Source organism: Macaca mulatta, chromosome 20 (genome assembly GCF_049350105.2).
Source record: "Macaca mulatta isolate MMU2019108-1 chromosome 20, T2T-MMU8v2.0, whole genome shotgun sequence".
Lineage (NCBI taxonomy): Eukaryota > Metazoa > Chordata > Mammalia > Primates > Cercopithecidae > Macaca > Macaca mulatta.
In genome coordinates, this window is record NC_133425.1 from 54,281,640 (window position 1) to 54,306,487 (window position 24,848).

The window sequence follows — 24,848 nt, forward strand, 5'->3', positions numbered from 1 at the left end:
TCAGCAGCACAAATCCCTTTTATTAACCATCTTCCCTTTCCCGAGTATACACAAGTAGAAAATAAACAGTGAAGTACCCCGACAGGGAGAGTGGGGAGAGGATGGGAGGGGGCTCCTGAGGTTAGGCCAAGAGGCCAGATTCCAGCTTCTTCTCCTGACTAGTCTGTCTCTGTGCAATGACTCCACTTACATCCCTCAACCCCCGAAACACGGCACTGGGGGACTGCAGCCCTGCTGACCAGGCTGTCCTCCTAGCCCTGTCAGGGACTGGTGCTGGCAGAGCTTGGTGCTGTGCCGGAGACTGACAGAAAACAGTACCGTGGGTCTGACCCCGTGGGCAGAGAAGATCAGGCACCAAGAGGGGATGTGAGAAAAGGCAGTTTATCCATCTGGAGACTGGACAGAAGCCCGGCCAGCCTCCAACCAGCTTCTGCTTCTTAGATCGGACTGCCCTGAGTGGTGGGTGGCTGGGCAGGAGGTCCCTCTCATACCCTGTACAGAGGTTTTGGGGAAGAGGGGCCAAGGAAACGCTAGGGGCTCCAGGTGGAGGAGGAAGCCTGATTGGTGCCTGGGATTGGCCAAAGTGAGAGGGGGTAGCTGAGGGGCTGAGGTGGACAAAACAAGAATATAGTGGGGAGGGGGGTGGGAGGTGGGGAGATAGCCTATCTCTTCACCCTGCCTGGGGTAACAATTCCAATGTGACATCAATGTGGCTGGCCACTGAGGCCAGGCCTGATGGACATGTGTTGCTGAAGAGGCTGATAAGAGAGCCCCCCTCTGCCCCCAATTATGTACGTGGGAGAGACTGAGCTATACAGTGAAATGGGATGGGAGGTGAAGAGGTGACGGGGTGAGGGGAAAGGAGCAGACAAAATCCAGACTGGAAGGGAAATTTCCAGGCCAGTGTGGCAGGCTCAAATGCTGCCCATCGGTGACAACCCAGCTGCCTTTTTGTTTTTGTTTTTTTGAGATGAAGTTTCACTCTTGTTGCCCAAGCTGGAGTGCAATGGCACGATCTCAGCTCACTGCAATCTCTGCCTCCTGGGTTTGAGTGCAGTAGTATCTGGGATTACAGGTGCCCGCCACCATGCCCGGCTAATTTTTTGTATTTTTAGTAGGGAAGGGGTTTTGCCATGTTGGCCAGGCTGGTCTCAACCTCCTGACCTCAAGTCATCTGCCCGCCTTGGCCTCCCAAAGTGCTGGGATTACAGGCGTGAGCCACCGCACCCGGCCCTGCCTATTTTTTTTGGTCTCTGGGTAGTCAGGCTAGGGCTGGCGGGGGAGGAGGCAGAGGAGAGGCAGGGAGAAGAGAAAACATCAGTGAAAAAGGTGTCGGGGAGGTACACCCTGATTCTCATCAGCCCAGCCCACACAGAGGGGCTGAAATGTTCCCAGCCTTCTCCATCACCCACCCTGGGGCCTCTGAAAAGAGGGGCCCATCTCAGACAAAAAAGCAGATATCCCCCAACCTTATGGGGAAAGCTAACAGAGGAATACTCACAGCACCATGGCACGGGGCGGCCCTTGGCTTCAGAGCCGGGCTGGCACCGTTTGTAAACAATAGACCTGGTGATGTCTGGGGATGGAGGAGAGATGCTCAGCCTGGACCATCAGGTTTGGTGAAAGAGACACGGTGAGGCCCCTCAAGGCCTGGGAAATGTCCATTAGCTACGGGAAAGAGGCTGACAGGTTCATGGTGGGGGTTGCCCAGGAAGATGTGGGCAAGGCCTGAATCTACCTGACTATGCATTTGTATGACTTCAGTGCTACCTTTGGAAATGACCAGGCTCCTGAGGAAGCTACCACTGGCCTGGGGTAATAAGCACAGCCCCTACTCAGGATAGGGTGCTCTGTGGAGGATGGTGGCCTTCTGTCCATAGTCATTCTCCAGAGGGAAGTCAGGAAGTCAGACTGGATTCTTTCTTACGAGATCTACCGACTCTCTTCACCCATGGATTCCAGGCATGGAGAAGCTGAGAACTGGGAGAGGAAGAAGGTTCCTCTATGATGTGAGACTTCCTGCCAACATCCACAGCACTGCCAGCACCGGGGAGCAGGAAGAGGACTGGGTTTGAGCTGTCCAGAGGTGTGGGGCCTGAGTTTGCCCCAGTCCCTGGAAGAGGATGTCCGGATGTCATCCCACCAGTTGGAATGATCGTGGACTAACAATGGCCCCATAGCTCTAAGAGATGGGTTCCTGCGACCAATGGCAAAGGCCTTGTGTTCCCTGGGAGGCAGTGGTTATGCCAAGAGATCCACAAAGATGGCATTGGCTGTGGTCTGGCCGAAGATGAAGGCTCCCAGGGTGACCAAGAGGACTCCGTAGCTGACCAGCACCCACCAGCTAGAGAACAGAGGGTGAGAGAGGTCTGATCAGTCATCCCATCCTGTGACTGCAGACTTCAATATATATAACTGTTAATTACTGTAATTATCCCACTTCTCGTGTTGGTAGAACACTTCCTATTTCCCAAAGACTTCAATACGAAGGTAGTGTGGGGCCAGGTGTATTGTCCCTAGTCCATAGGTAAGAAGACCAAGATCTAATGGGAGTAACTGATTGGTCACATCATGCCAGGATTCGAATGTAGGCATCCTGATGGAAAGATGTTCAGAAAAAAGCAGGTCACATGGAATGTGGTCTATTTCATTAAAAAAGGAAACAAAAAGTAGACATCTGCAAATGTATGTACCAATAACAGCAACAGGGATAAAACGGAATTGAAATAAAGGGTGATTTCCGGCCAGGCGCGGTGGCTCACGCCTGTAATCTCAGCACTTTGGGAGGCCAAGGTGGGTGGATCACCCTTCTCCAATGAGGTCAGGAGTTCAAGACCAGCCCGGGCAAGATGGCAAAACCCCATCTCTACTAAAAATAGAAAAATTAGGCTGGCTGCCGTGGCTCACGCCTGTAATCCCAGCACTTTGGGAGGCCAAGACAGGCAAATCACCTGAGGTCAGGAGTTTGAGACCAGCCTGGCCAACGTGGTGAAACCCTGTTTCTACTCAAAAAAAAAAAAATACAAAAAATGGCCGGCTGTGGTGGCTCACGCCTGTAATCCCAGAACTTTGGGGGGCCAAGGTGGGTGGATCACCTGAGGTCAGGAGTTTGAGACCAGCCTAGCCAATATGGTGAAACCCTGTCTCTACCAAAAATACAAAAATTAGCCAGCTGTGGTGGCGCACACCTGTAGTCCCAGGTACCCTGGATGCTGAGGCACAAGAATCGCTTGATCCCAGGAGGTGGAGGTTGCGGTGAGCCGAGATCGTGCCACTGCACTCCAGCCTGGGTGACAGAGCGAGATTCCATCTCAAAACAACAACAACAACAACAAACCCAAAAAATTAGCTGGGTGTGGTGGCACATGCCTGTAATCCCAGCTACTTGGGAGGCTAAGGCAGGAGAATCACTTGAACCTGGGAGGCGGAGGTTGTTGCAGTGAGCAGAGATTGCACCACTGCACTCCAGCCTGGGCAACAAGTGAAACTCCACCTCAAAAAAAAAAAAGGGTGATTTTTTATCTTCGTCTTTTTTTTTTTTGAGATGGAGTTTTGCTCTGTTGTCCAGGCTGGAGTGCAGTGGCGCGATCTCCACTTACTGCAATCTCCGCCTCTGAGGTTCAAGCAATTCTCCTGCCTCAGCCTCCCGAGCTGGGACTACAGGAATCCGCCACCACACCCAGGTAATTTTTGTATTTTTAGTAGAGACAGGGTTTTGCCATGTTGGCCAGGCTGGTCTCGAACTCCTGACCTCAGGTGATTTGCCTGTCTTGGCCTCCCAAAGTGCTGGGATTACAGGCGTGAGCCACTGTTCCCGGCCGATTTTTTTTCTTCTTTAGACATGTTTGTATTTTTTTGGGGGGGATGGAGTTTCCCTCTTGTTACCCAGGCTGGAGTGCAATGGCGTGATCTCGGCTCACTGCAACCTCCACCTCCTGGGTTCAAGCAATTCTTCTGCCTCAGTCTCCCAAGTCGCTGGGATTACAGGCATGTGCTACCATGTCCGGCTAATTTTGTATTTTTAGTAGAGATGGGGTTTCACCATGTTGGTTAGGCTGGTCTCGAACTCCTGACCTCAGGTGATTGGCCCATCTTGGCCTCCCAAAGTGCTGGGATTACAGGCGTGAGCTACTGTGCCCAGCCGACATGTTTGTATTTTTACAATGAACAAACAAAGTTTTTTACAATGAACAAGTATTGTTATGTAATACGTTTTTTTTTGTTGTTGTTGTTGAGACGGAGTCTCGCTCTGTCACCCAGGCTGGAGTGTAGTGGTGCAAGCTCGGCTCACTGTAACATCCAACTCCTGGGTTCAAGCAATTCTCCTGCCTCAGCCTCCCGAGTAGCTGGGATTACAGGCATGTGCCACCATGCCTGGCTAATTTTTGTATTTTTAGTAGAGACGGGGTTTCTACATGTTGGCCAGGCTGGTCTCGAACTCCTGACCTCATGCGACCTGCCCGCTGAGATTACAGGCGTGAGCCACCACGCCTGGCTCTTTTATGTAACAAGTTTTTTAAAAGCATGCACCTGTTCTCAAGCTTTCTACTATTCAGGGAAATGTGTACATGAAAACAACGTGTTTTTTGTCCCTCTGTCTAGCAAAACTTAGAAAGGTTGTACTATCCAGTGCAGGCAGGGGTGTGAGGAAACGGGGACTCCCATTCACTGCTGCTGGGACTCTAACTAGCACTGCCTTTTTGGAGGATAATATGAACCCATGTGCCAAAGTAAAATGAACGTGGTTTATGACCTCACAGTTTCCATCTAAGAACTGATCTACCCAAATCCTTGAACATATGTACCAAGAAGTATAAGAGTATCACATTCAGGACAGTTTCATACAAGAGTATATTCTACAGCCATTTAAAAAAGGAAAAAGCATGGCCAGGAGTGGTGGCTCACACCTGTAATTTCAGAACTTTGGGAGGCCGATGCAGGTGATCTCATGAAGCCAAGGAGTTTGAGACCAGCCTGGGCAACAAAGTAACACACTGTCTTGGCTGGGCTCGGTGGCTCATGCCTGTAATCCCAGCACTTTGGGAGGCCAAGGCGGGTGGATCACCTGAGGTCAGAAGTTCGAGACTAGCCTGGCCAACATGGTGAAACCCCGTCTCTACTAAAAATATAAAAAATTAGCCGGGCGTGGTGGTGGGCGCCTGTAATCCCAGCTACCCAGGAGGCTGAGGCAGGAGAATTGCTTGAGCCCAGGAGACAGATGTTGTAGTGAACCAAGATCATGCCACTACACTCTAGCACTCCAGCCTGAGCAACAAAGCAAGACTCTATTTCAAAAACAAAACAAAACAAACGCTGCCTCTACAAAAAATAAAATAAGTAGCTGGGTGTAGTGATGCATGCCTGTAGTCTCAGCTACTTGGAAGGCTGAGGTGGAAGGATCACTGGAACCCAGGGGTTGAGGCTGCAGTGAGCTATGACTGCACCACTGCACTCTAGCCTGGGTGACAGAGCAAGACCCTGTCTCTAAAAAAATTTTTTTTTTTGAGATGGAGTTTCACTCTTGTTGCCTAGGCTGGAGTGCAATGGCATGATCTCGGCTCACTGCAACCTCCGCCTTCCGGGTTCAAGCGATTCTCCTGCCTCAACCTCCCAAGTAGCAGGGATTGTAGGCATGCACCACCACGCATGGCTAATTTTGTAATTTTAGCAGACACGTGGTTTCCCCATGTTGGTCAGGCTGGTTTTGAACTCCTGACTTCAAGTGATCCACCCGCCTCGGCCTCCCAAAATGCTGGGATTACAGGTGTGAGCCACAGGGTTGGGACAAAATTTTTTTGTAATTTTTAATTTTTTTGTCTTCCAAGCCTTCATCATTCAATCTTTCTTTTTTTTTTTTTTTTTTTTTTGAGACGGAGTCTCGCTCTGTCGCCCAGGCTGGGGTGCAGTGGCCAGATCTCAGCTCACTGCAAGCTCCGCCTCCCGGGTTCCCGCCATTCTCCTGCCTCAGCCTCCCGAGTAGCTGGGACTACAGGCGCCCGCCACCTCGCCCGGCTAGTTTTTTGTACTTTTTAGTAGAGACGGGGTTTCACCGTGTTAGCCAGGATGGTCTTGATCTCCTGACCTCGTGATCCGCCCGTCTCGGCCTCCCAAAGTGCTGGGATTACAGGCTTGAGCCACCGCGCCCGGCCCATCATTCAATCTTTCTTAAAATAAATAAATAAATAAAAATTTTAAGCAGCAGATCTTCTTATGCTGATGCAGTTGAGTGAAAAACAGCAAGTGGCAGACCAGATGCCGCGGCTCAGGCTTGTAATCCCAGCACTTTAGGAGGCTGAGGCAGGAGGAACACTTGAATTCAGGAGTGCAAGGTCAGCCTACGCAACATAGTAAGAGCCTGTGTCATAAAGAAAAACAGTGTTGAGGGGGAGCTCAGTCCTTGTTTTTGCATATGGCCTTTGAAGATCAAAACATCTTTTTTTTTTTTTTTTTTTTTTTTCTGGCCTTCGAGCTGTCCAGAGGTTTTAAACAAACTACCTGAACAAAATAAACAAATGGGACCTGAGATCTGTCTTCAAATGATTTTGGGAGGCAATACTCCTCCTAAGGCCTTTAAATATTTTTTATGGTAAAAACGAACGTCAGTAGCCAGGCGTGGTGGCTCAAGCCTGTAATCCCAGCACTTTGGGAGGCTGAGGCAGGCGGATCACCTGAGGTCAGGAGTTCAAGACTAGCCTGGCCAACATGGTGAAACCCCATCACTACTAAAAATACAAAATTAAGCTGGGCACAGTGGCTCACACCTGTAATCCCAGCACTTTGGGAGGCCAAGGCAGGCAGATCATGAGGTCAGGCATTCAAGACCGGCTGACCAATATGGTGAAATCCCATGTCTACTAAAAATACAAAAAAAATTAGTTGGGCGTGGTGGCGTGTGCCTGTAGTTCCAGGTACTCGGGAGGCTGAGGAAGGAGAATCACTTGAACCCAGGAGGTGGAGGTTGCAGTGAGCCAAGATCACACCACTGCATTCCAGCCTGGACGACAGAACGAGACTCTGTCTCAAAAATAAAAATAAAAATAAAAATAAAAATACAAAATTAGCCAGGTGTGGTGGTGCGTGCCTGTAATCTCAGCTACTCGGGAGGCCGAGGCAGGAAAATCACTTGAACCTAGGAGGAGGAGGTTGGTGACCTGAGATCGCACCATTGTACTCCAGCCTGGGCAAAAAGAGCAAAACTCCAACTCAAAAACAAACAAACAAAACAACAACAACAACAAAAATAAACATGTCAGTTACTTCAATCGGTAACTACTGTTCCACTACTAGATTGGGGCTGGGGGGGTCCCTGAGCTCACCCCCTACACAAGAGGGAAAAAAAGAAAGCATTGGGAAGGTAAGAGAATTAACTGCTGTCTATACAATACTAATTTTAAGTCCAGAAAATGCAGATTGGTGTGGACTGGCATTGGTCAGTGCAGGGATATGGAAGAGGAGGCTGGAAAAAGCTGATAGCCAGAAAGGGCTGAGAGAAGCCCAGGCGCCAGGTCCTGCTGAAGAGCAGGGGATCATTAGAGAGGCTGTGGGACAAATTATAGGAGCTGGGGAGGCGGGGTCTGGGTCTGAGGCAGTGGGGGTATAGGCTGAGAAAGGTGGGATAAGAGCTTTAACAAAACCTGTTTGAACGTGGTATGGGACTGTAAGGGGTGGAGATCTGACTAGAAACTGGAACAACGGGACTAGAACAGGAAAGCGAAACCTGAACCTGAAATCATTTTTTTTTTTGAGATAGAGGTTCACTTTGTCACCAGGCTAGAGTGCAATGGTGCGATCTTGGTTCACCGCAACCTCCTCCTCCCAGGTTCAAGCGAGTCTCCTGCCTCAGCCTCCCGAGTAGCTGGGACTACAGGTGGCCACCACTATGCGCAGGTAATTTTTTTTGTATTTTTAGTAGAGACGTGGTTTCACCACATTGGCCAGCCTGGTCTTGAACTCCTGACCTCAGGTGATCCACCTGCCTTGGCCTCCCAGAGTGTTGGGATTACAGGTGTGAGCCACTGCACCAGGCTGAAATCATTTTTCATAAAACAAAACAAATGCCCTGCAACTGTGTATACATCTGCATAGCTATGTGTACACAGACATGCACACATGTACACAAGTGGTTGAGAAGGACACAGACCGTACTGGTAACATGGAGCTATCTCAGGAGAAGGGATGTGGGGGCGAGTGGGTTGTGGGGGAACTGGGACTTCCATCTTTTTCTATTAAGCCCTTTATTAATGTTCAAATTGTTAACAACTAGCACACTACCCAATTTTTAAAGTATTAAAAAAAAAAAAAAAAAAAAAACCCAGCTGGGTGTGGTGGCTCACACCTGTAATGCCAGCACTTTGGGAGGCCAAGGAAGGAGGATCACCTAAGGTCAGGAGTTCGAGACCAGCCTGGCCAACATGGTGAAATCTTATCTCTACTAAAAATACAAAAATTAGCTGGGTGTGGTGGCGGGCATCTGTAGTCCCAGCTACTCGGGAAGCTGAGGCAGGAGAATGACATGAACCTGGGAGGCGGAGCTTGCAGTGAGCCGAGACTGTGCCACTGCACTCCAGCCTGGGCGACAGGGCGAGACTCCGTCTCAAAAACAAAACAAAACCAAACCCATGATTTCTAAGTACACAAGCCTCTGACTCCTATCTGTTTTAAGGCCCCCACAAAGCCATGTTCCAATCCAGTGCCTCCCTGAGAGGATCAAGGACTGGGCCCTGCTTTACCTGGCTGGTTTGACCTCTTCCATCTCGGAGAGTTTGGCTTGAATGAGGCACAGCCCTAGAAGAGAAGAAGTGGCCCTGAGCATTCGTGAGGGGAGAGGGCTCCCTCCCTCCTAACCTTCCCCTTTCCCAAGAAGCAGTGCTGGATGGAGAAAGGCCCATGTTTACTCTTCTAGAAATTCCATCTCTGCCCCCATGCCACATCCACCTGGGGACGTCTGGCATCTGCTCTCCCATGACAGGCCAGCATCTGATAAGATCCCTTGGGCAGCATGCTAGACTCAGAGCTAAAGGGACAGCACTCAATGGTGACTCAGTGGTGGCCCAACCCCAGGGGTCTTCCCAGTACACTTCCGAGCAGATCTGGCTCCCCTGCTCCAGCAAAGTAGCTGGGGCTTTGAGGGTGGCTTCCTGGATAAAGACAAGTTGGGTAAGGGTAGAACTCATGGCTGGGCCAACAGGACACTTCTCCAGGGATCTGGTGGTAGATCTGTGTCTGGAACCCAGGTCCTCTGATGTCTGTGTCAGGGTGTCACCCCTAGACCCTACTGCTCTCTGGGCTGTAATGGGCTGAACCAGCCAGACAGATCCCTCAGTTAGGGAGCAGCAGACACCTGAATGAATGGTTAAGAGAACAGACTCTGAACCCAGACAGTGTGGGATGGAAAAGGTTTGTTACTAGTCGAGTTTGTTAAGCTCTAGGCAAGTCTGTGACCCTTTCTGAGCCCCACGTGCCATCAGTAAACTGGAGATCACAACTACACCTTCTTTCCAGGTAAACTGGAGATCACAACTACACCTTCTTTCCAGGTAAACTGGAGATCACAACTACACCTTCTTTCCAGGAGATAATGCTTGGACAGGGGCCATCACAGAGGCGAGGCAGGTGATTAGTCAGTGATGGTGGTTACTCTCTCCTGCATGTTTGGATTAAGTAGGGAGCAGAGGCTAGGGAGGCCCTGGGAGTCTGTGCTGTGGGGCTGTGATGGGGCGCCAGGGGTCCGCACCTGGGAAGACGAAGATGAAGCAGGCGGCCAGGCCTCCAATGACTGAGATCACCTTGCCGATGTCAGGGATGAAGAGCGCCAGCAGCAGGGTGAGCAGGAACCAGACCAGCGTCTGCAGCACTCGCCGCCGCCGCTCCCGCCCCACGTCCTCCTCCACTGGCACCCCCTGGTAGCGCAGCCACAGGCCTTCCACCACCGCCCTGCCCACATGGAGAGGGGCTTAGAGGTGCTCCTGCCGCTAGCAGCCTCCCACCTCTAGCTCACAGGAGCCAGACTCCTAATTGGGTAGACGGCAGGGAAAGCCCCATTCCTGAGCCTCAGTTTCCTCTTCTGTAAAATGGGCCACCAGCACTCTGTTTACCACGGGGACTAGAGATGGTGAATGTGGAGAGCTTAGCACTTTGCTTTACATCACATGGAAACTGATATAGTTTTTTCCTTAAAAGGAACTCTCTGGGGTATGCAAAGGGCAGGGTGTCCACGTGAAAGCTCAGGAAAGGATCTGGATAGAGATTCTTTTGTTTTTTTCTGAGACAGGGTCTGGCTCTCTCACCCAGGCTGGAGTGCGGTGGTGCAATCTTGGCTCACTGCAGCCTTGAACTCCTGGGCTCCAGCCATCCTTCTGCCTCAGCCTCCCAAGTGGCTGAGTAGCTGGGACCACAGGTGCATGCCACCACACCTGGCTATTTATTTTATTTTGTGTAGAGATGGGGGTCTCACTAGGTTGCCCAAGTGGTCTTGAACTCCTGGGCTCAAGTGATCCTTCTGCCTCAGCCTCCAAAAGTGCTGGGATTAGAGACATGAGCCACCGTGCCATGCCCTGGATATTCTTTTTTTTTTTTGAGACGGAGTCTCGCTCTGTCGCCCAGGCTGGAGTGCAGTGGCGCTATCTCGGCTCACTGCAAGCTCCGCCTCCCGGGTTTACGCCATTCTCCTGCCTCAGCCTCCCGAGTAGCTGGGACTACAGGCGCCTGCCACCTCGCCCGGCTAATTTTTTTGTATTTTTAGTAGAGACGGGGTTTCTTTTTTTTTTTTTTTTTTTTTTTTTGAGACGGAGTCTTGCTCTGTCACCCAGGCTGGAGTGCAGTGGCCGGATCTCAGCTCACTGCAAGCTCCGCCTCCTGGGTTTACGCCGTTCTCCTGCCTCAGCCTCCCGAGTAGCTGGGACTATAGGCGCCCGCCACCTCGCCCGGCTAGTTTTTTTGTATTTTTTAGTAGAGACAGGGTTTCACCGTGTTAGCCGGGATCGTCTCTCGATCTCCTGGCCTCGTGATCTGCCCGTCTCGGCCTCCCAAAGTGCTGGGATTACAGGCTTGAGCCACCGCGCCTAGAGACGGGGTTTCATTGTGTTAGCCAGGATGGTCTCGATCTCCTGACCTCGTGATCCGCCCGTCTCGGCCTCCCAAAGTGCTGGGATTACAGGCTTCAGCCACCGCGCCCGGCCGCCCTGGATATTCTTACAGGACTCACAGAATGTTCTGGTGACCCCAGGACAAAGGGCGCTTCTGAGACCTGTCTTGGGATACGTAGGGACCCATCCTAGGCACTGACCCTTTCCTACAGGCTTCAGTTTCTCCTTCTACAGGATGGGGTCCACACAAGGCCAAAGGACCATGCTGGAAGGGCTCACAGGGGCTCGGAGGGGCCCTGGGGAGTGGAAGGGGGCTCACCGCCCACAGAAGTGCAGGATAGGGTAGGAGGTGAGCACGCTCAGGATGATGAAGGCTCGGGCAACGGCCACAGCCATGTCCTCCGAGGGGTAGGACAGGAGCACGTCAGGATCCACAGCAGCTCCAAAGGTCAGGAAGCCACAGATGCCTGGGGGCCAGAACAGCTGGGTCAGGGCAACCGTGGGAGGGTAGTGGGGTGGACTGTGCACTCCACCTAGGGACAACATCAGCTGGGAGGCTGCTATAGCAGCTCTGGACACTTAGACGGAGGCTCAGAGTGGGAGATGGGGCTCTGATCAGATGCCTCCCTCCCTGACTTCTCATATCCCCCATCACTGGAAGCCCTCTAGCCCCCAGCTTTGTGAGCTTAAACTTGCCCAGCACATTCCCACCTCAGCGCCTCGGCACTGACTGTTCTATCTGGCAGAGCTTCAGATGCCATCTCCTCATCATGCGGGTTTCAGTTTAGATGTCCTTCCTCAGAGAATGCTTCCTGCCAGTCCAGCTACCATGATACAATGACCCCCACCCCAGGTACTCTCTCACATCACCCTGTCCTATTTTTCTTTTCTTTTTTGAGACACAGTCTTGCTCTGTTACCCAGACTAGAGTGCAGTAGTGTGATCATGGCTCACCGCAGCCTTGACCTCCTCAGCTCAAGTGATTCTCCCACCTGAGCCTCCCAAGTAACTAGGACTACAGGCAGATGCCACCACATCCAGTTAATTTTTTTGTAGAGATGGGGTTGTGCTTTGTTGCCCAGTCTGGTCTCAAACTCCTGGGCTCAAGCAATCCTCCTACCTCACCCTCCCAAAGTGTGAGCCACCACGCCCAGCCTTCTTTTTTTTTTTTTTTTTTTTTGAAACAGTCTTCCTTTGTGGCCCAGGCTGGAGTGCAGTGGTGCAATCTCGGCTCACTGCAACCTCAGCCTCCCAGGTTCAAACAATTCTCCTGCTTCAGCCTCCCAAGTAGCTGGGACTACAGGCACTCGCCACCATGCCTGGCTAATTTTTGTATTTTTAGTAGAGATGGGGTTTCACCATATAAACCAGGCTGGTCTTGAACTCCTGACCTTGTGATTCACCTGCCTCAGCCTCCCAAAGTGCTGAGATTACAGGCATGAGCCACCACACCTGGCCTTTTTTCTTTTTTTTTTTTTGAGATGGAGTTTCGCTCTTGTTGCCCAGGCTGGAGCGCAGTGGCATGATCTCGGCTCACTGCAACCTCCACTTTCTAGGTTCAAGTGATTCTCCCGCCTCAGCCTCCTGAGTAGCTGGGATTACAGCAGGTGCACGCCACCATGCCTGGCTCTTTTTTTTTTTTTTTGAGACAGAGTCTTGCTCTGTCGTGCCCAGTCTGGCCTCCTGGGTTCTCATGCCTCAGCCTCCTGAGCAGCTGGGGTTACAGGCACCTGCCGCCAACGCCTGGCTAATTTTTTTTTTTTTTGAGATGGAGTTTCGCTCTTTCGCCCAGGCTGGAGTGCAGTGGTGTGATTTCGGCTCACTGCAACCTCTGCCTTCCGGTTTCAAGTGATTCTCCTGCCTCAGCCTCCCAAGTAGCTGGGATTACAGGCGCCTGCCACCACGCCTGGCTAATTTTTGTATTTTTAGTAGAGATGGGGTTTCGCCATGTTGGCTAGGCTGGTCTCGAACTCCTGACCTTGTGATCTGCCCGCCTCAGCCTCCCAAAGTGCTGGGATTACAGGCGTGAGCCACTGTGCCTGGCCCTAATTTTTGTAATTTTAGTAGAGATGGGGTTTCCCCATGTTGGCTAGGCTGGTCTTGAACTCCTGACCTAATGTGATCTGCCTACCTTGGCTTCCCAAAGTGCTGGGATTACAGGTGTGAGCCACGGTGCCTGGCCGTTTTTTTTTTTTTTTTTTTTAAAGACAGGACCTTGCTCTGTCACTCAGGCTGGAGTGAAGTGGTACAATCATAGTTCCATAGTAGCCTTGAATTCTTAGGCTTGAGTACCTCCCGACTTGGCCTCCCAAGTCGCTGGGACTATAGGCACAGACACATGCCACCACGCCCGGCTAATTTTTTTTTTTTTTTTTGAAGACAGAGTCTCACTCTATCCCCCAGGCTAGAGTACAGTGGCGTGAACTTGGCTTACTGCAACCTCTGCCTCCCACGTTCAAGCGATTCTCATGCCTTAGCCTCCTGAGTAGCTGGGCTTACAGGCACCTGCCACCACGCCTAGTTAATTTTTGTAATTTTAGTAGAGACAGGGTTTTGCCATGTTGGGACAGGCTGGTCTTGAACTCCTGGTCTCAAGTGATTCGCCCACCTTGGCCTCTCAAAGTGCTGGGATTACAGGAGTGAGCCACCGTGCCTGGCCAATGCCTGGCTAATTCTTTAATTTTTGTAGAGATGAGTCTCACTATGTTGCCGAGGCTGGTCTTGAACTGGCCTCAAGCGGTTCTCTCATCTCAGCTTTTCCAAGTGTTGGGATTATAGGTATGAATCACTGTGCCTGTCCCCTAACACTCATTTCTCTCTCTTTTTTAGAGACAGGGTCTCGCTCTGTTGCCCAGGTTGGAGTGTAGCGGCATGATCATGAGTCTCTACAGCCTTTATCTCATAGGCTCAAGCGATCCTCCCACCTCAGCCTCCAAGTAGCTGGGTCCACAGGTGCATGTCACCACACCTGGCTAATTTTTAAATTTTTTTGTAGAGATGGAGTTTCACCATGTTGCCTGGCCTGTCTTGACCTCCTGGGCTCAAGAGAACCTCCCATCTTGGCCTCCCATAGCTGAGATTATAGGTGTGAACCACAGTGATCAGCCTTATCTCTTTCTAATTTTTTTTTTTAAACTGTACTATTACACTGGTCTTTAAGTAAACAATAAAAAAAAATTAATTTTTTTCACAGGCTTATTTTCTGTCTCCCCAGTCAGAATATGAGCTCCAGGAGAACAGGGATTTGGCTATTTGCCTCTCTTATTCCTGGCTGTGTATTCAGAGGCTAGAACAGTACTGGCCCAGGCAGCTCCTATTGTCTGTCCATGGAAAGAACTCAGGGGATCCTTCTTCCGGGGTCTCCTAGACTTGCTCACTCATCCCAACCACTCTCCACACTGCAGCCAGAGCCATCTTTCCCCGAACCATCCCCCCTGCTTAAAACGCTTCCTCTCTGACTCCCAGAAGCCCTCAAGGTCCAACAGGATCTGGCTGCCAGTGCCTGTCTGGCCTCACTGCCTGTCACCTGCCCCCATCACACACCACTCCAGCCACGCAGACCTTCTTCCTGGCCCCGCCTCAGTGATTTGGTGTTTTGTGGTTCTTCTGTCTAGAACCGTTCTCCCCCAGCCCCTCCTCTTCTGGCTCTTTCTCATCATTTGGGCCTCCTCTGAGAAGAACTTTCTATGAACCACTCCCAAAGCCACCCATCCAGTCCCATTCATACCTTCCCCATTTTAGGCTGGGTTGGTGGCTCACGCCTGTAACCCCAGTACTTTGGGAGGCCGAGGCAGAAGAATTGCTTGAGCCCAGGAATTCAAGACTAGTCTGGGGAACAGAGTGAGACCTTGTCTCTGCTAAAACAAAACAAAACAAAACAAAAAATTAGCTGGGCATGGTGGCACATGGCTGTAGTCCCAGCTACTCTGGAGGCTGAGACAGGAGGATCACTTGAACTCGGCAGGTTGAGGTTACAGTGAGCTATGATCATGCCACTGCACTCCAGCCTGGGTGACAGTTTCTGAGACCCTTTCTCAAAACACAACAAAATAGAACAAAACAAAATACACCTCCCCGATTTCACTGTCATCAGGATGCTCGCCACCATCTGGAATTCCTTACTGATTCCCTAGTTACTCCTGCATGACTGTCTCTCCAACAAGAATGTCAACTCCATGAGGGCAAGACCAGCTCCATCTCTCTCCATGGCATCCCCCACACTGAGAACAGTTCCTGGCACTTCCTAGGCACCAACTTAGAACTGGTGAATGAATGGATGAATACGCCACTCTCATCTTGGCAGGAGGAGGCCCCAGGCAGGCCAAGTTCAAGCCAGTGCCTGCACAAGTCATGCTGGGAATGCAGGGCTGTCCCCAGGAAAGCTGGGCCCCAGGACCTGCGGACACCTGTGGAAGTGAGAGCACTCCAGTCCCAGGTCTAGGGGGGAGCACTCACCTGTCCCCATGTAGACAGCGAGGGCTATGACCATGGCAGCTGTCACCACTCCACCCCAGGTCTTCACTTCCGGCCGCTGCATGCTGTTGAAGACGGGCACACTGCTGACGTGGCACTGTCCAGGCGAAGGGCACGGTCATGGTGGGGAAATGACCTCACCCCCAGTTTTCAGAGGAAGGTACCTTGGGAACAAAGACCCCAGGGACAAGGGGCAAGTCCTGAGGCCCCTGCTCTGTCCTTCCCCCCAGGATTTCCTCCATCCTGCCTGGGTTCCTCCTCCTTCCTGGGTTCCAACCTGGGGTGGGGTGACCTAAGAGGACAGCAGGGACCTTGCAACTGGCACTGGCACCTGAAATCCGAAGCAGATGGTGGGCATGGCATTGAACACAGCCATCCAGGAAGCCGGCCTGTGAACAAACACACAAGGTGCTGCCACCTGGGAACTCCTCGGAGCCACCAACCCACCCCACACCCTCACTTTTCATTCAGCCTAGCATGGTCTCCAGCAACTGGCATTCTATAGGTTCCACCCACAGAATTCTGGGAACAGGGAAAAGAGGCATCCCTCTGTCCCAGGCCCCGCTGGGAGGGGGCCTGGAGGCTCCAAAAAGCCCCCTAGGACCAAAATCCAGAATTCCTGGCTCCTGGACTGGGGATTTTGCTTCACTGGTTTGTTTCTCTCAAAAAAAGGAAATTTTTTTTTTTTTTGAGACGGAGTCTCGCTCTGTCGCTCAGGCTGGAGTGCAGTGGTGCCATCTCAGCCCACTGCAATTTCTGCCTCCTGGGTTCGAGCCATTCCCCTGCCTCAGCCTCCTGAGTAGCTGGGACTACAGGCGCCCGCCACCACGCCCGGCTAATATTTTGTATTTTTTTAGTAGAGACGTAGTTTCACCATGTTAGGCAGGATGGTCTCTATCTCCTGACCTCATGATCCGCCTGCCTCGGCCTCCCGAAGTGCTGGGATTACAGGCGTGAGCCACTGCGCCTGGCCCTGGTTTTTTTTTTTTAAATAATAAATTCGGCCGGGCGCGGTGGCTCAAGCCTGTAATCCCAGCACTTTGGGAGGCCGAGGCGGGTGGATCACGAGGTCAGGAGATCGAGACTATCCTGGCTAACATGGTGAAACCCCGTCTCTACTAAAAATACAAAAAACTAGCCGGGCGTGGTGGCGGGCGCCTGTAGTCTCAGCTACTTGGGAGGCTGAGGCGGGAGAATGGCGTGAACCCGGGAGGCGGAGCTTGCAGTGAGCCGAGATCACGCCACTGCACTCCAGCCTGGGAGACACAGCGAGACTCCGTCTCAAAAAAAAAAAAAAGGTTTAAATAATAAATTCACCCTCAAAGATATAGAAATTACAGATAAGCACATGCTGGAAACATGGGCAATTCCACCCTGGGATTCCACCCTCAGGTTCCTCCACAACCCAAGGCCTAGCCTCACACTGGTTCATCTGTTGGATGTGGGTGGCAAAGTGCCTCCTGTCTCTGATTCTTGCTCTTCCCTCTAGTAACATGAGATCAGGGGCTCTTTCCTCCTTCCTACAATGACCAAGTCAGCCCTGATGAGCTCATGAGCCTTGAGAAGAGCACCTGTGTGGCCTTCTGGTTCCTGACCCAGCACCTGCTGGGGCCCAAGTGGTGGCTTCTTCCCCATGTCTCCTAGGGCCCTCACCCTCACCTGGTCAGGATGTCCCCTGGGGTCATCTCTTTATCTGGCCAGATGTACTTGATGATAACGATGGCTGTGACGTACCAGGTACCCACGACGCTCAGGAAGCTGCCGGGAAGGAGAGACTAAGTGTCCTCATCCCCAGCTGCCTCTTATCTGATTCCACCCCTAGGGACATCCACCTTCAGCTCTAGTGACCACAAGTGTCCACTGAATGAACCAGGAACTATGCCAAGCAAAGACTCAGTAAATGCCTGAGAAGTAGTTTCAGAGAAACCTGCCACAGCTAGGAGGGAGCTGGACAGCCAAGAGGGGACCCGATCATCATCTCTGGTCATTGGGAAGTGCTGGTTCAGCTCCATGGCTCAGAGACAATGCAGAGAGCAGGGCTCCAAAGCACACCTGGGACTTGAATCAGAGCAGCCCAGCCTGGGCAGGGGTTGTGGGCAGCCCATCCTCTGAGCCTGGCCTTTGAGAACTACGAGATGCCAGAGGTAAGAGGGTTGAGAGTACAAACACTTTTGTGTCAACATTTATGGGAGCCTGGGAGAGAGTGGAGCATGGCCCCTGCACTTACAGACGGGGAAGCCTAGAATCCCACAGCCTTTCAGATGCTGAGACAGGAAACCAGTTTCCTTCCTTCATGCCAAGCTGCAGGTAAGATGCTGCCAGGCTGACAATCTCAAAGACCCAAATCCCTTCCTCCCAGGGAAAGCCAGGAGGCCGCCTTCACCATCCAGATACCACCTGTTCTTTCTTTGACAAGGACACTTAGAACTGAATTTCTCATGGATGCAAAAGGACACTTAGAACTGAATCTCTCACGGATGCATCCTTTTCTGTGATGGAGACAGAAACCCTGCAAGCCCCGGTCTGCCCTGCTTTGCCTACTCTTGCTCCCCAAGGTAAGGTGGCATGGAGGAGCAGGGTTCCCCAGGAGCCCTTGGGTCTACAGCTGCCCAGGATCACAGCTTCTGTCTGACCGGGGCTGGGGCCTCCATACCTGGCATATTTCTGGAAGCCGATCTCCCTGGGAATGGAGAGGGGCAGGATGAAGAGGAAGGCAGTGAGGCTGATGGTGAACTTGCGGTCTGTGTACCAAGGGCCGCTGGCCCCCTCCGGCTCTTTTGCCATCACAGCTATAACTACACAGGGAGGAAGGAGGGAATGTCAAGCCAGGCCATCACGGGGTGTGGCCCTCCTGCTCCGCTGGGTCCCAGGACCTCCCTCTGCCTGGAGGGAGGATTCCCAGATGAATGCTGGGCCCAGGTAAGTCCTGGAAAGGTGTTCAGCACCTTTTCCCTCCCCCGCAGGGCTGATAAGAAGAGATGGGGTAGGGACTGAGGGGGAAGCTCACTCTTGTCCTGCTGGTCACCAATGATGATTAGGAAGGCGATGCAGGTGCCAAAGGTGTAGACAGCGATGGCCACCTCACACAGCACACCTGTCAGCTTGCCACACACAGCCCACACCACCTCCTGGTAGGTCCTCTCATTGCTGGCCTGGGAGCAGTAGGCCAGGATGACAAGGCCGCTGATGATGAAAACCAGCATACCCTGCAGGCAGAGGCAGAACAAGAGCTTGTGGGACAGGCCTGGCAGCAGAGGGCGCCCTGGGCTCGCCTCGCATTTACTGGGCCAGTGCCCAAAGCAAGCTTGCCAAATCCCAAGGGCAATTTTAAGAGACTGCTAGACGATGCTGAGTTGAGATTTTCTTTAAAAACAAAAAGTTTTGTGAAAAATTGCAAACATACAAAAGTAAAGAGAATAGGCCGGACGCGATGACTCGTGCCTGTAATCCCAGCACTTTGGGAGGCTGAGGCAGGAGGATCACTTGAAGTCAGGAGTTTGAGACCAGCCTGGCCAACATGGTGAAACCCTGTCTCTACTAAAAATACAAAAATTAGCTGGGCATGGTGGTGGGTGCCTGTAATGCCAGCGACTTGGGAGGCTGAGGCAGGAGAATCACTTGAAATTGGAAGGCGGAGGCTACAGTAAGCTGAGATCAGGCCACTGCACTCCAGTCTGGGTGAAAAAGCAAGACACCATCTCAAAAAAAAAAAAAAAAAAAAAAAAAGGTAAAGAGAATAGTTAAAAAGAACTGGCATGTATCCATCACTCAGCTTCAAAAATGATCAATGCATGGCCAACCTGTTTCATCATTCCCTTTCCCTCCCACTCTGCATTTATTGTGAAGCCAATATAAGCTATCATATCATTTCATCCATAAATATTTCAGTGTGCAGTTCTAAAAGATAAGGGCCCTCTTTGTAAACATACCACAAAATCAATGTTTTGCCTAAAAAATTAGAGATGTAATTGATGTTCAAATTTCTCTGATTGTTGGAAGGCTTTTGAAGCCTCATTTGGGTCAGAAGAAAGAATACTAGAATAGATTAGTCATGTCTGCCACATGTGAGGGAGGGGAGAGCAGTGCTGTATCACTTACTGGCCATTCCTGACTCAAAGCCTCCCTTTTGAGGCAAAGTGCCCGCCTGAACTGCACCTCTGCCCTCCCAGCCAGTGCACTCACCATCTGCAGTGCGATGCCTGCTGCCACGCCCCCCGCAGTGCTGAAGGCTGCTGGGAAGTTGAGTAGTCCTGCGCCCAGGCACGCGTTGACGACGATGAAGACAGCTCCAAGTGTGGAAGTGGTGCCTCTGTCTGGACCCCCAGGAGAGGCTTCCCACTCACTCTTGGGGGCTGTGTCCACACAGGGACTCTGAAGCAGCCGGGCCCGCTCCCCGGCATCTGTGCTCAAGCCCCACTCACTGTAGTCACTGTTGATGCTGGCCTGGGCCATGGCCCCAAAAGCCTTCTTCCTGCAAGGTCTGTGGGTTCTGCCTTACAACCACATGCCCCAGGCAGCTGAGCAACACCCACCTGTTTGGGGCTGTTAGCCTAGGACTCTTCTCAACCTAGATGGGACAAAGGCAAGCACTACTGTTATCCTAAGATGGGGGAACTGGGGAACAAAAAGGTGAAATAACTTGCCCAAGATCACATGGGTAGGATCCAAACCCAGGTATGCCTCTGTGCAGACAGTGCACTGGGTGCCAGAGTATGGGGAGACAGACACAGAAACAGATCAGGTGTAAATCATGCTTGTTTCAGGCATACAGACTCATTGGGCCAGTTAGATGTCAACATAAAGTGGGTACTAACACATCAGCACTAGAGAGAGGCCCCATGTCGGGCAGGTGTGTCATGGATATACTTTATCTCATTCAATCCTTAGGACAGTCTTGTGGTCAAAAGGTTTGGAGAGATCCCATCACTGACCCAGGGTCATATATTAGCAAGTTGCACAGCAGGATTTGGATCCGGATCTGCCTGGCTTCCCAGCCTGTTTTCACACCACAGGGTCCCAAAAGGACCCCTCGCCAAGAACTGAAATTCAACATATTACAGTCCAGCATGCCTCCCGGTGGCCCAGAGTCTAAATTCTGTGACTTTCGAGGACCTTTGAAATTCAGGCCAATTCTCAACTCCTCTCATGTGACAAGCCCCCATGCCTGTCATGTTTGCATCTTCAGGAAAACAATGATTCATCCCATGCTTGGAATGCTCCCAACTCCTTTGCCAGCCACCCTTTTAGGTCCTATTTCTTCCCCATTTCCTGGGTCACTCACTGAGCTCTTCTTGGTGCCATATAGGGGCCAGCACCACTCAAGTTGGTTTCTTCTCAGTACTCTCTCATGTGCTAGCATCTCACTGGCCATTAGGCTTGCTCTCCTGGGCTAGATTACAATGATCGGTGCTCAACATGCAGTGCTGTTTGTTACTATAAACCACTATTGCTGCAGCTATGGAATGCTTTCTCATTCAATCCTCAATGCAGCCCTAAAAGGTAGACATGACAGTCACCATTTTACCAAAGAGGAAGCTGAATCCCAGAAGGGACAACCACTCTCCCCTGAGTCATACAGTGGTCAGTGGTGGAGCTGGGATTCAAACCCAGGCCTGTCTGAGCACAGGGCATCCATCCGTTTGTATCTGCCCCACTCCTGAGTCCAAGACAGTACCTTGGGTGTGGCGGAACTTAGATAACAGGCTTATCACTCGAATGATTCTCTTTGCTCTCTGGCTAAACACTGTTGAGATGCAGTTTTTTTTTTCTTCCAAGAATCTTCTGATGCTATGAGGAGCCCAGCCATGAAAAAAGACCTTCAGTGTTCTCAAGGGTCAGCTCATAGCCTGAGACTCACAGAGAAATGATGGTCCTAAAGAATCAAGTCCACCCCCAGATCAAGAGCAGCCCTGGACAGGGCTGTGATCTGGGTCTCTGAGTAGGCTCTGCCTTCAGAATGCTGACTCCTCCGCTGCCTATCTGTGTGACCCTGGGCAAGTCACCTCGCCCCTCTAAGCCTTTACATCATATGTTCCTGTGGGGCGTGTGTTAATATCAGTAAGGGTTTAACACTCAATAAATGGTCACTGCTACTGTTATTTCTGCAGATGCCCTTTCCCATGTTGCCCACTACCAACCATGCCTGAGACTCTCCAGCCCTAAGCAAGCTAAGAGTAGAACACCGATCAAAACCAGAGCCTGGGCCGGGTGCGGTGGCTCACATCTGGAATCCCAGCACTTTGGGAGGCCAAGGTGGGCAGATCACCTGAGGTCAGGAGTTTGAGACCAGCCTGGCCAACATGGTGAAACTCCATCTCTGCTAAAAATACAAAAATTAGCCAGGTGCGGTGGTTCGCCCCTGTAGTCCCAGCTACACAGGAGGCTGAGGCAGGAGAATGGCCTGAAATCGGGAGATGGAGGTTGTAGTGGGCCCAGATCATGCCACTGCACTCCAGGCTGGGCGACAGAGTAAGACTCTGTCTCAAAACAAACAAACAAACAAACAAACAAACAACAACAAAAAACCCCAAACCAGAGCCTGATGCTATTGGCCAGGTAACAATGGGCACAGAGGCCCTGGGATAGCTAATGGGAGAAAGAGCAGGAAGAAGCCCAGATTACAAGGGCAGGGACTAAGGGGGCAGGGAGGAGCCAGGGCAGTCTTCCCCAGAGGCTACTATTAGCTGGTTACCACCCAGGCTGGCAAAATCTGCCAAAGACCCCTCTGAGAGTCTCCTCATTCCTGAGTCCCGATTTCAGGGTACTCATACAAAACTCCATTTCAGTCCCTACTCCCTCTCCGGTTTAGTCTTTATTTATTTAGAGACAGGGTCTCAATCTGTTGCTCAGGCTGGAGTGCAGTGGCACAATCAGAGCTCACTGCAGCCTCAATCTCCCAGGCTCAAGCAATCCTCCCACCTCAACTTCCTGAGTACCAGGGACTACAGGTGTGTGCCACCACAGCCAGCTAACTTTTTAATTTTTTTTTTTTTTTTTTTGAGATGGAGTCTTGCTCTCGTTGCCCAGGCTGGAGTGCAATGACACGATCTCAGCTCACTGCAACCCCTACCTCCCGGGTTCAAGAGATTTTCCTGCCTCAGCCTCCTGAGTAGCTGGGATTACAGGTGCCTGCCACCATGCCTGGCTAATTTTTGTATTTTTAGTAGAGATGGGGTTTTGCCATGTTGGCCAGGCTGGTCTCGAACTCCTGACCTTGTGATCCCCCTGCCTCGGCCTCCCAAAGTGCTAGGATTACAGGAGTGAGCCACCGTGCCTGGCCAACCTTTTACATTTTTTGTTCCTGTGGGGAACAAAATTGGCCCTTCAAAATTCAGGCCAATTCTCAACTCTTCTCCCATGTGACTTCTCCCATGTGACAAGCCCCCCATGCCGGTCGTGTTTAAATTTTCTGTAGACATGAGGAGGTCTCACTATGTTGCCCAGGCTGGTCTTGAACTCCTGTGCTCAAGCAATCCTGCTGCCTTGGCCTCCCAAAGTGCTGGGATTATAGGCTTGAGCCACAGCCCCTGGCCTGGTTTAGTCTTTACAGCCCAGAGGGAAGAAAAGGGAACTGAGCAGATTCAGCCATAATGACTGCCCTAACCATTGGACCTTCCTCTCTGATGCCTTCAGCCCACTGGGGGTTTAAAATGGTTAACAAAACCACTTGGGCTACTTCCCATCGCTCCTCCTGATGATGGACAAACAAAGCTGGGGACCATCCACTCTTGAGAGGGAAAGGGGGAAAATTCATGTGCTCTCAACCATCTGTCATCAAGCATGCAACCATGGCACCAGAGGAAACATCCCTCTGCTGGCTCTAAACCCAGAAAGATCTGTCAGATGTCACAGGGCTTCTTCCTCTTACACATCCTGTCACCCAGCCAGCAACTCAGCAAAATCAAAGCAGTGAGCAGTGAAGGCAGAGTCTTGGGACTCCCAGGCTTCCCGTGCAGTTAGAGAAGGAACCCTGCAAAGTGAGTGCTGCCAGAGCTGTGACCACCTCCTCCCCGCTGCTCATGTCAGACACAGAGGTCTACAGAGTGACTCGTCCAAGGTCACAAGGCTTGGTGCGGCTTCCTGACTCTCCAATCAAAATGTTTCCCTTTGGCAGCCCTGCCCAAGTCCTGCACCATCTGCCAGCCTCTCCTGCCACCCACATGAGAGCACAGGCTGGGGTCCTCATGGAACTCAGAAGCTGGGGGTCTCATCTCTTGCGGATTCTCTGCCTTGGTTCAAGATCTCTGGGCACCCCCAATGCTCACTGGCAAATTACTCAGTCCACCTTTGCACCTTACCTGCTTTCTCCCTGATGGGCTGTGCCAGAGGGGGTTTGCTCCTTCTCTCCAAAGGTCTGGGATCTGGTTCTCCTCACTTCCCTTTCTGGCCCCAATTTCTTCTTTCTCAAGACCTTGCCTACAATTTGCTGTCAGCAGAGAGAAGAGTTTGGGCTACTTCTGCGCTGGCTTTAGCAGAGCTGGAGGAGACTGAGCGGCTCTCTCTTACCCATGGACTGGAGCCTCAGGTCAGACAGGAAAACAGGCCCTGGAGGGAGAGGTTAGACTAAGGTCACAGTGGGCAGGTGGCGGAGCCAGAATAGAAGCCTGATGCCCACATGCTCAGGCCAGAGATGTAGGCCCCTCAGATCCCAACTGGAGTGTGCTCCCAGTCCAGCCTGGGGTTGGAGCCCTGAAATAGAAAGGGTGGGCTGCTTTGTGAGGTGAGCCAGGGCGCACCCGGGCCAGGAGGCCGGGGCGGGGCGATTCCCAGGCCTGGAGTGAGGCGGGTGGGCTACTGTGGGGTAAACTGGGGAGGAGCTCCGGGACTCGATTCCGGCCTAGGACTGGGTGGAGACCCGCTGGCGGGGCTAAGGCGCGGCAGAGCCGGCCAACCGAGGGACGGGCGTGGGGCGAGGACGCCGGGATCCGAACCTCTGCAGGGAAAGGGCCTGAGCACTGCCGCGGTGGCGGGGGCTGAGGGGCTCCAGAGACCTCGGGGATCTAACACTTCACCCTCCAGAGCCTGTCTCCGGCCACTTACCTTTGGGGATTCTTTCCCGAGCCGGCTGCGGAGACACGTGAGCATGGATCACATGACGCCCGCTTGGGCGGCCGCGGGACACGCTGGGAGTTGTAGTTTCCGCAAGTGTGACTCTTGGACCACACCAGCTCCCTGAATCCTCAGCCCAACAGCATTGCCCTGAGCCAGCCTCGCGTCCAGCCAGCTCGTGTTTATCCTCTTACTGTTCGTGTTGGCCTCTTGACCAAATCAAGCACTGCTCCTTCTTCCAAG

At 51.9% G+C, this 24,848-nt stretch overlaps 1 protein-coding gene and 1 long non-coding RNA gene across 14 annotated transcripts; one reads left to right on the forward strand and one right to left on the reverse strand.

Moving 5' to 3' along the window:
* Positions 1–24,650, reverse strand: SLC38A7 (solute carrier family 38 member 7). 13 transcript variants are annotated; one of them, XM_077983808.1, is made up of 13 exons: positions 24,597–24,650; positions 24,063–24,101; positions 23,855–23,982; positions 19,740–20,124; positions 18,565–18,763; positions 18,211–18,352; positions 17,217–17,315; positions 15,889–15,946; positions 15,540–15,654; positions 11,404–11,551; positions 9,734–9,933; positions 8,730–8,784; positions 1–2,344 (listed from the first exon to the last, which is right to left on the reverse strand). In XM_077983808.1, exons 4-13 carry the CDS (start codon positions 20,007–20,009, stop codon positions 2,242–2,244), a joined length of 1,389 nt encoding a protein of 462 aa, XP_077839934.1. In that variant the 5' UTR covers positions 20,010–20,124; positions 23,855–23,982; positions 24,063–24,101; positions 24,597–24,650; the 3' UTR covers positions 1–2,241.
* On the forward strand, positions 12,715–24,103 carry LOC144338068 (uncharacterized). The gene is made up of 3 exons (XR_013411841.1): positions 12,715–12,882; positions 19,446–21,803; positions 22,807–24,103. It is a non-coding gene; the product is annotated as an uncharacterized LOC144338068 (long non-coding RNA).
* Positions 24,651–24,848: the final 198 nt, after the last annotated feature.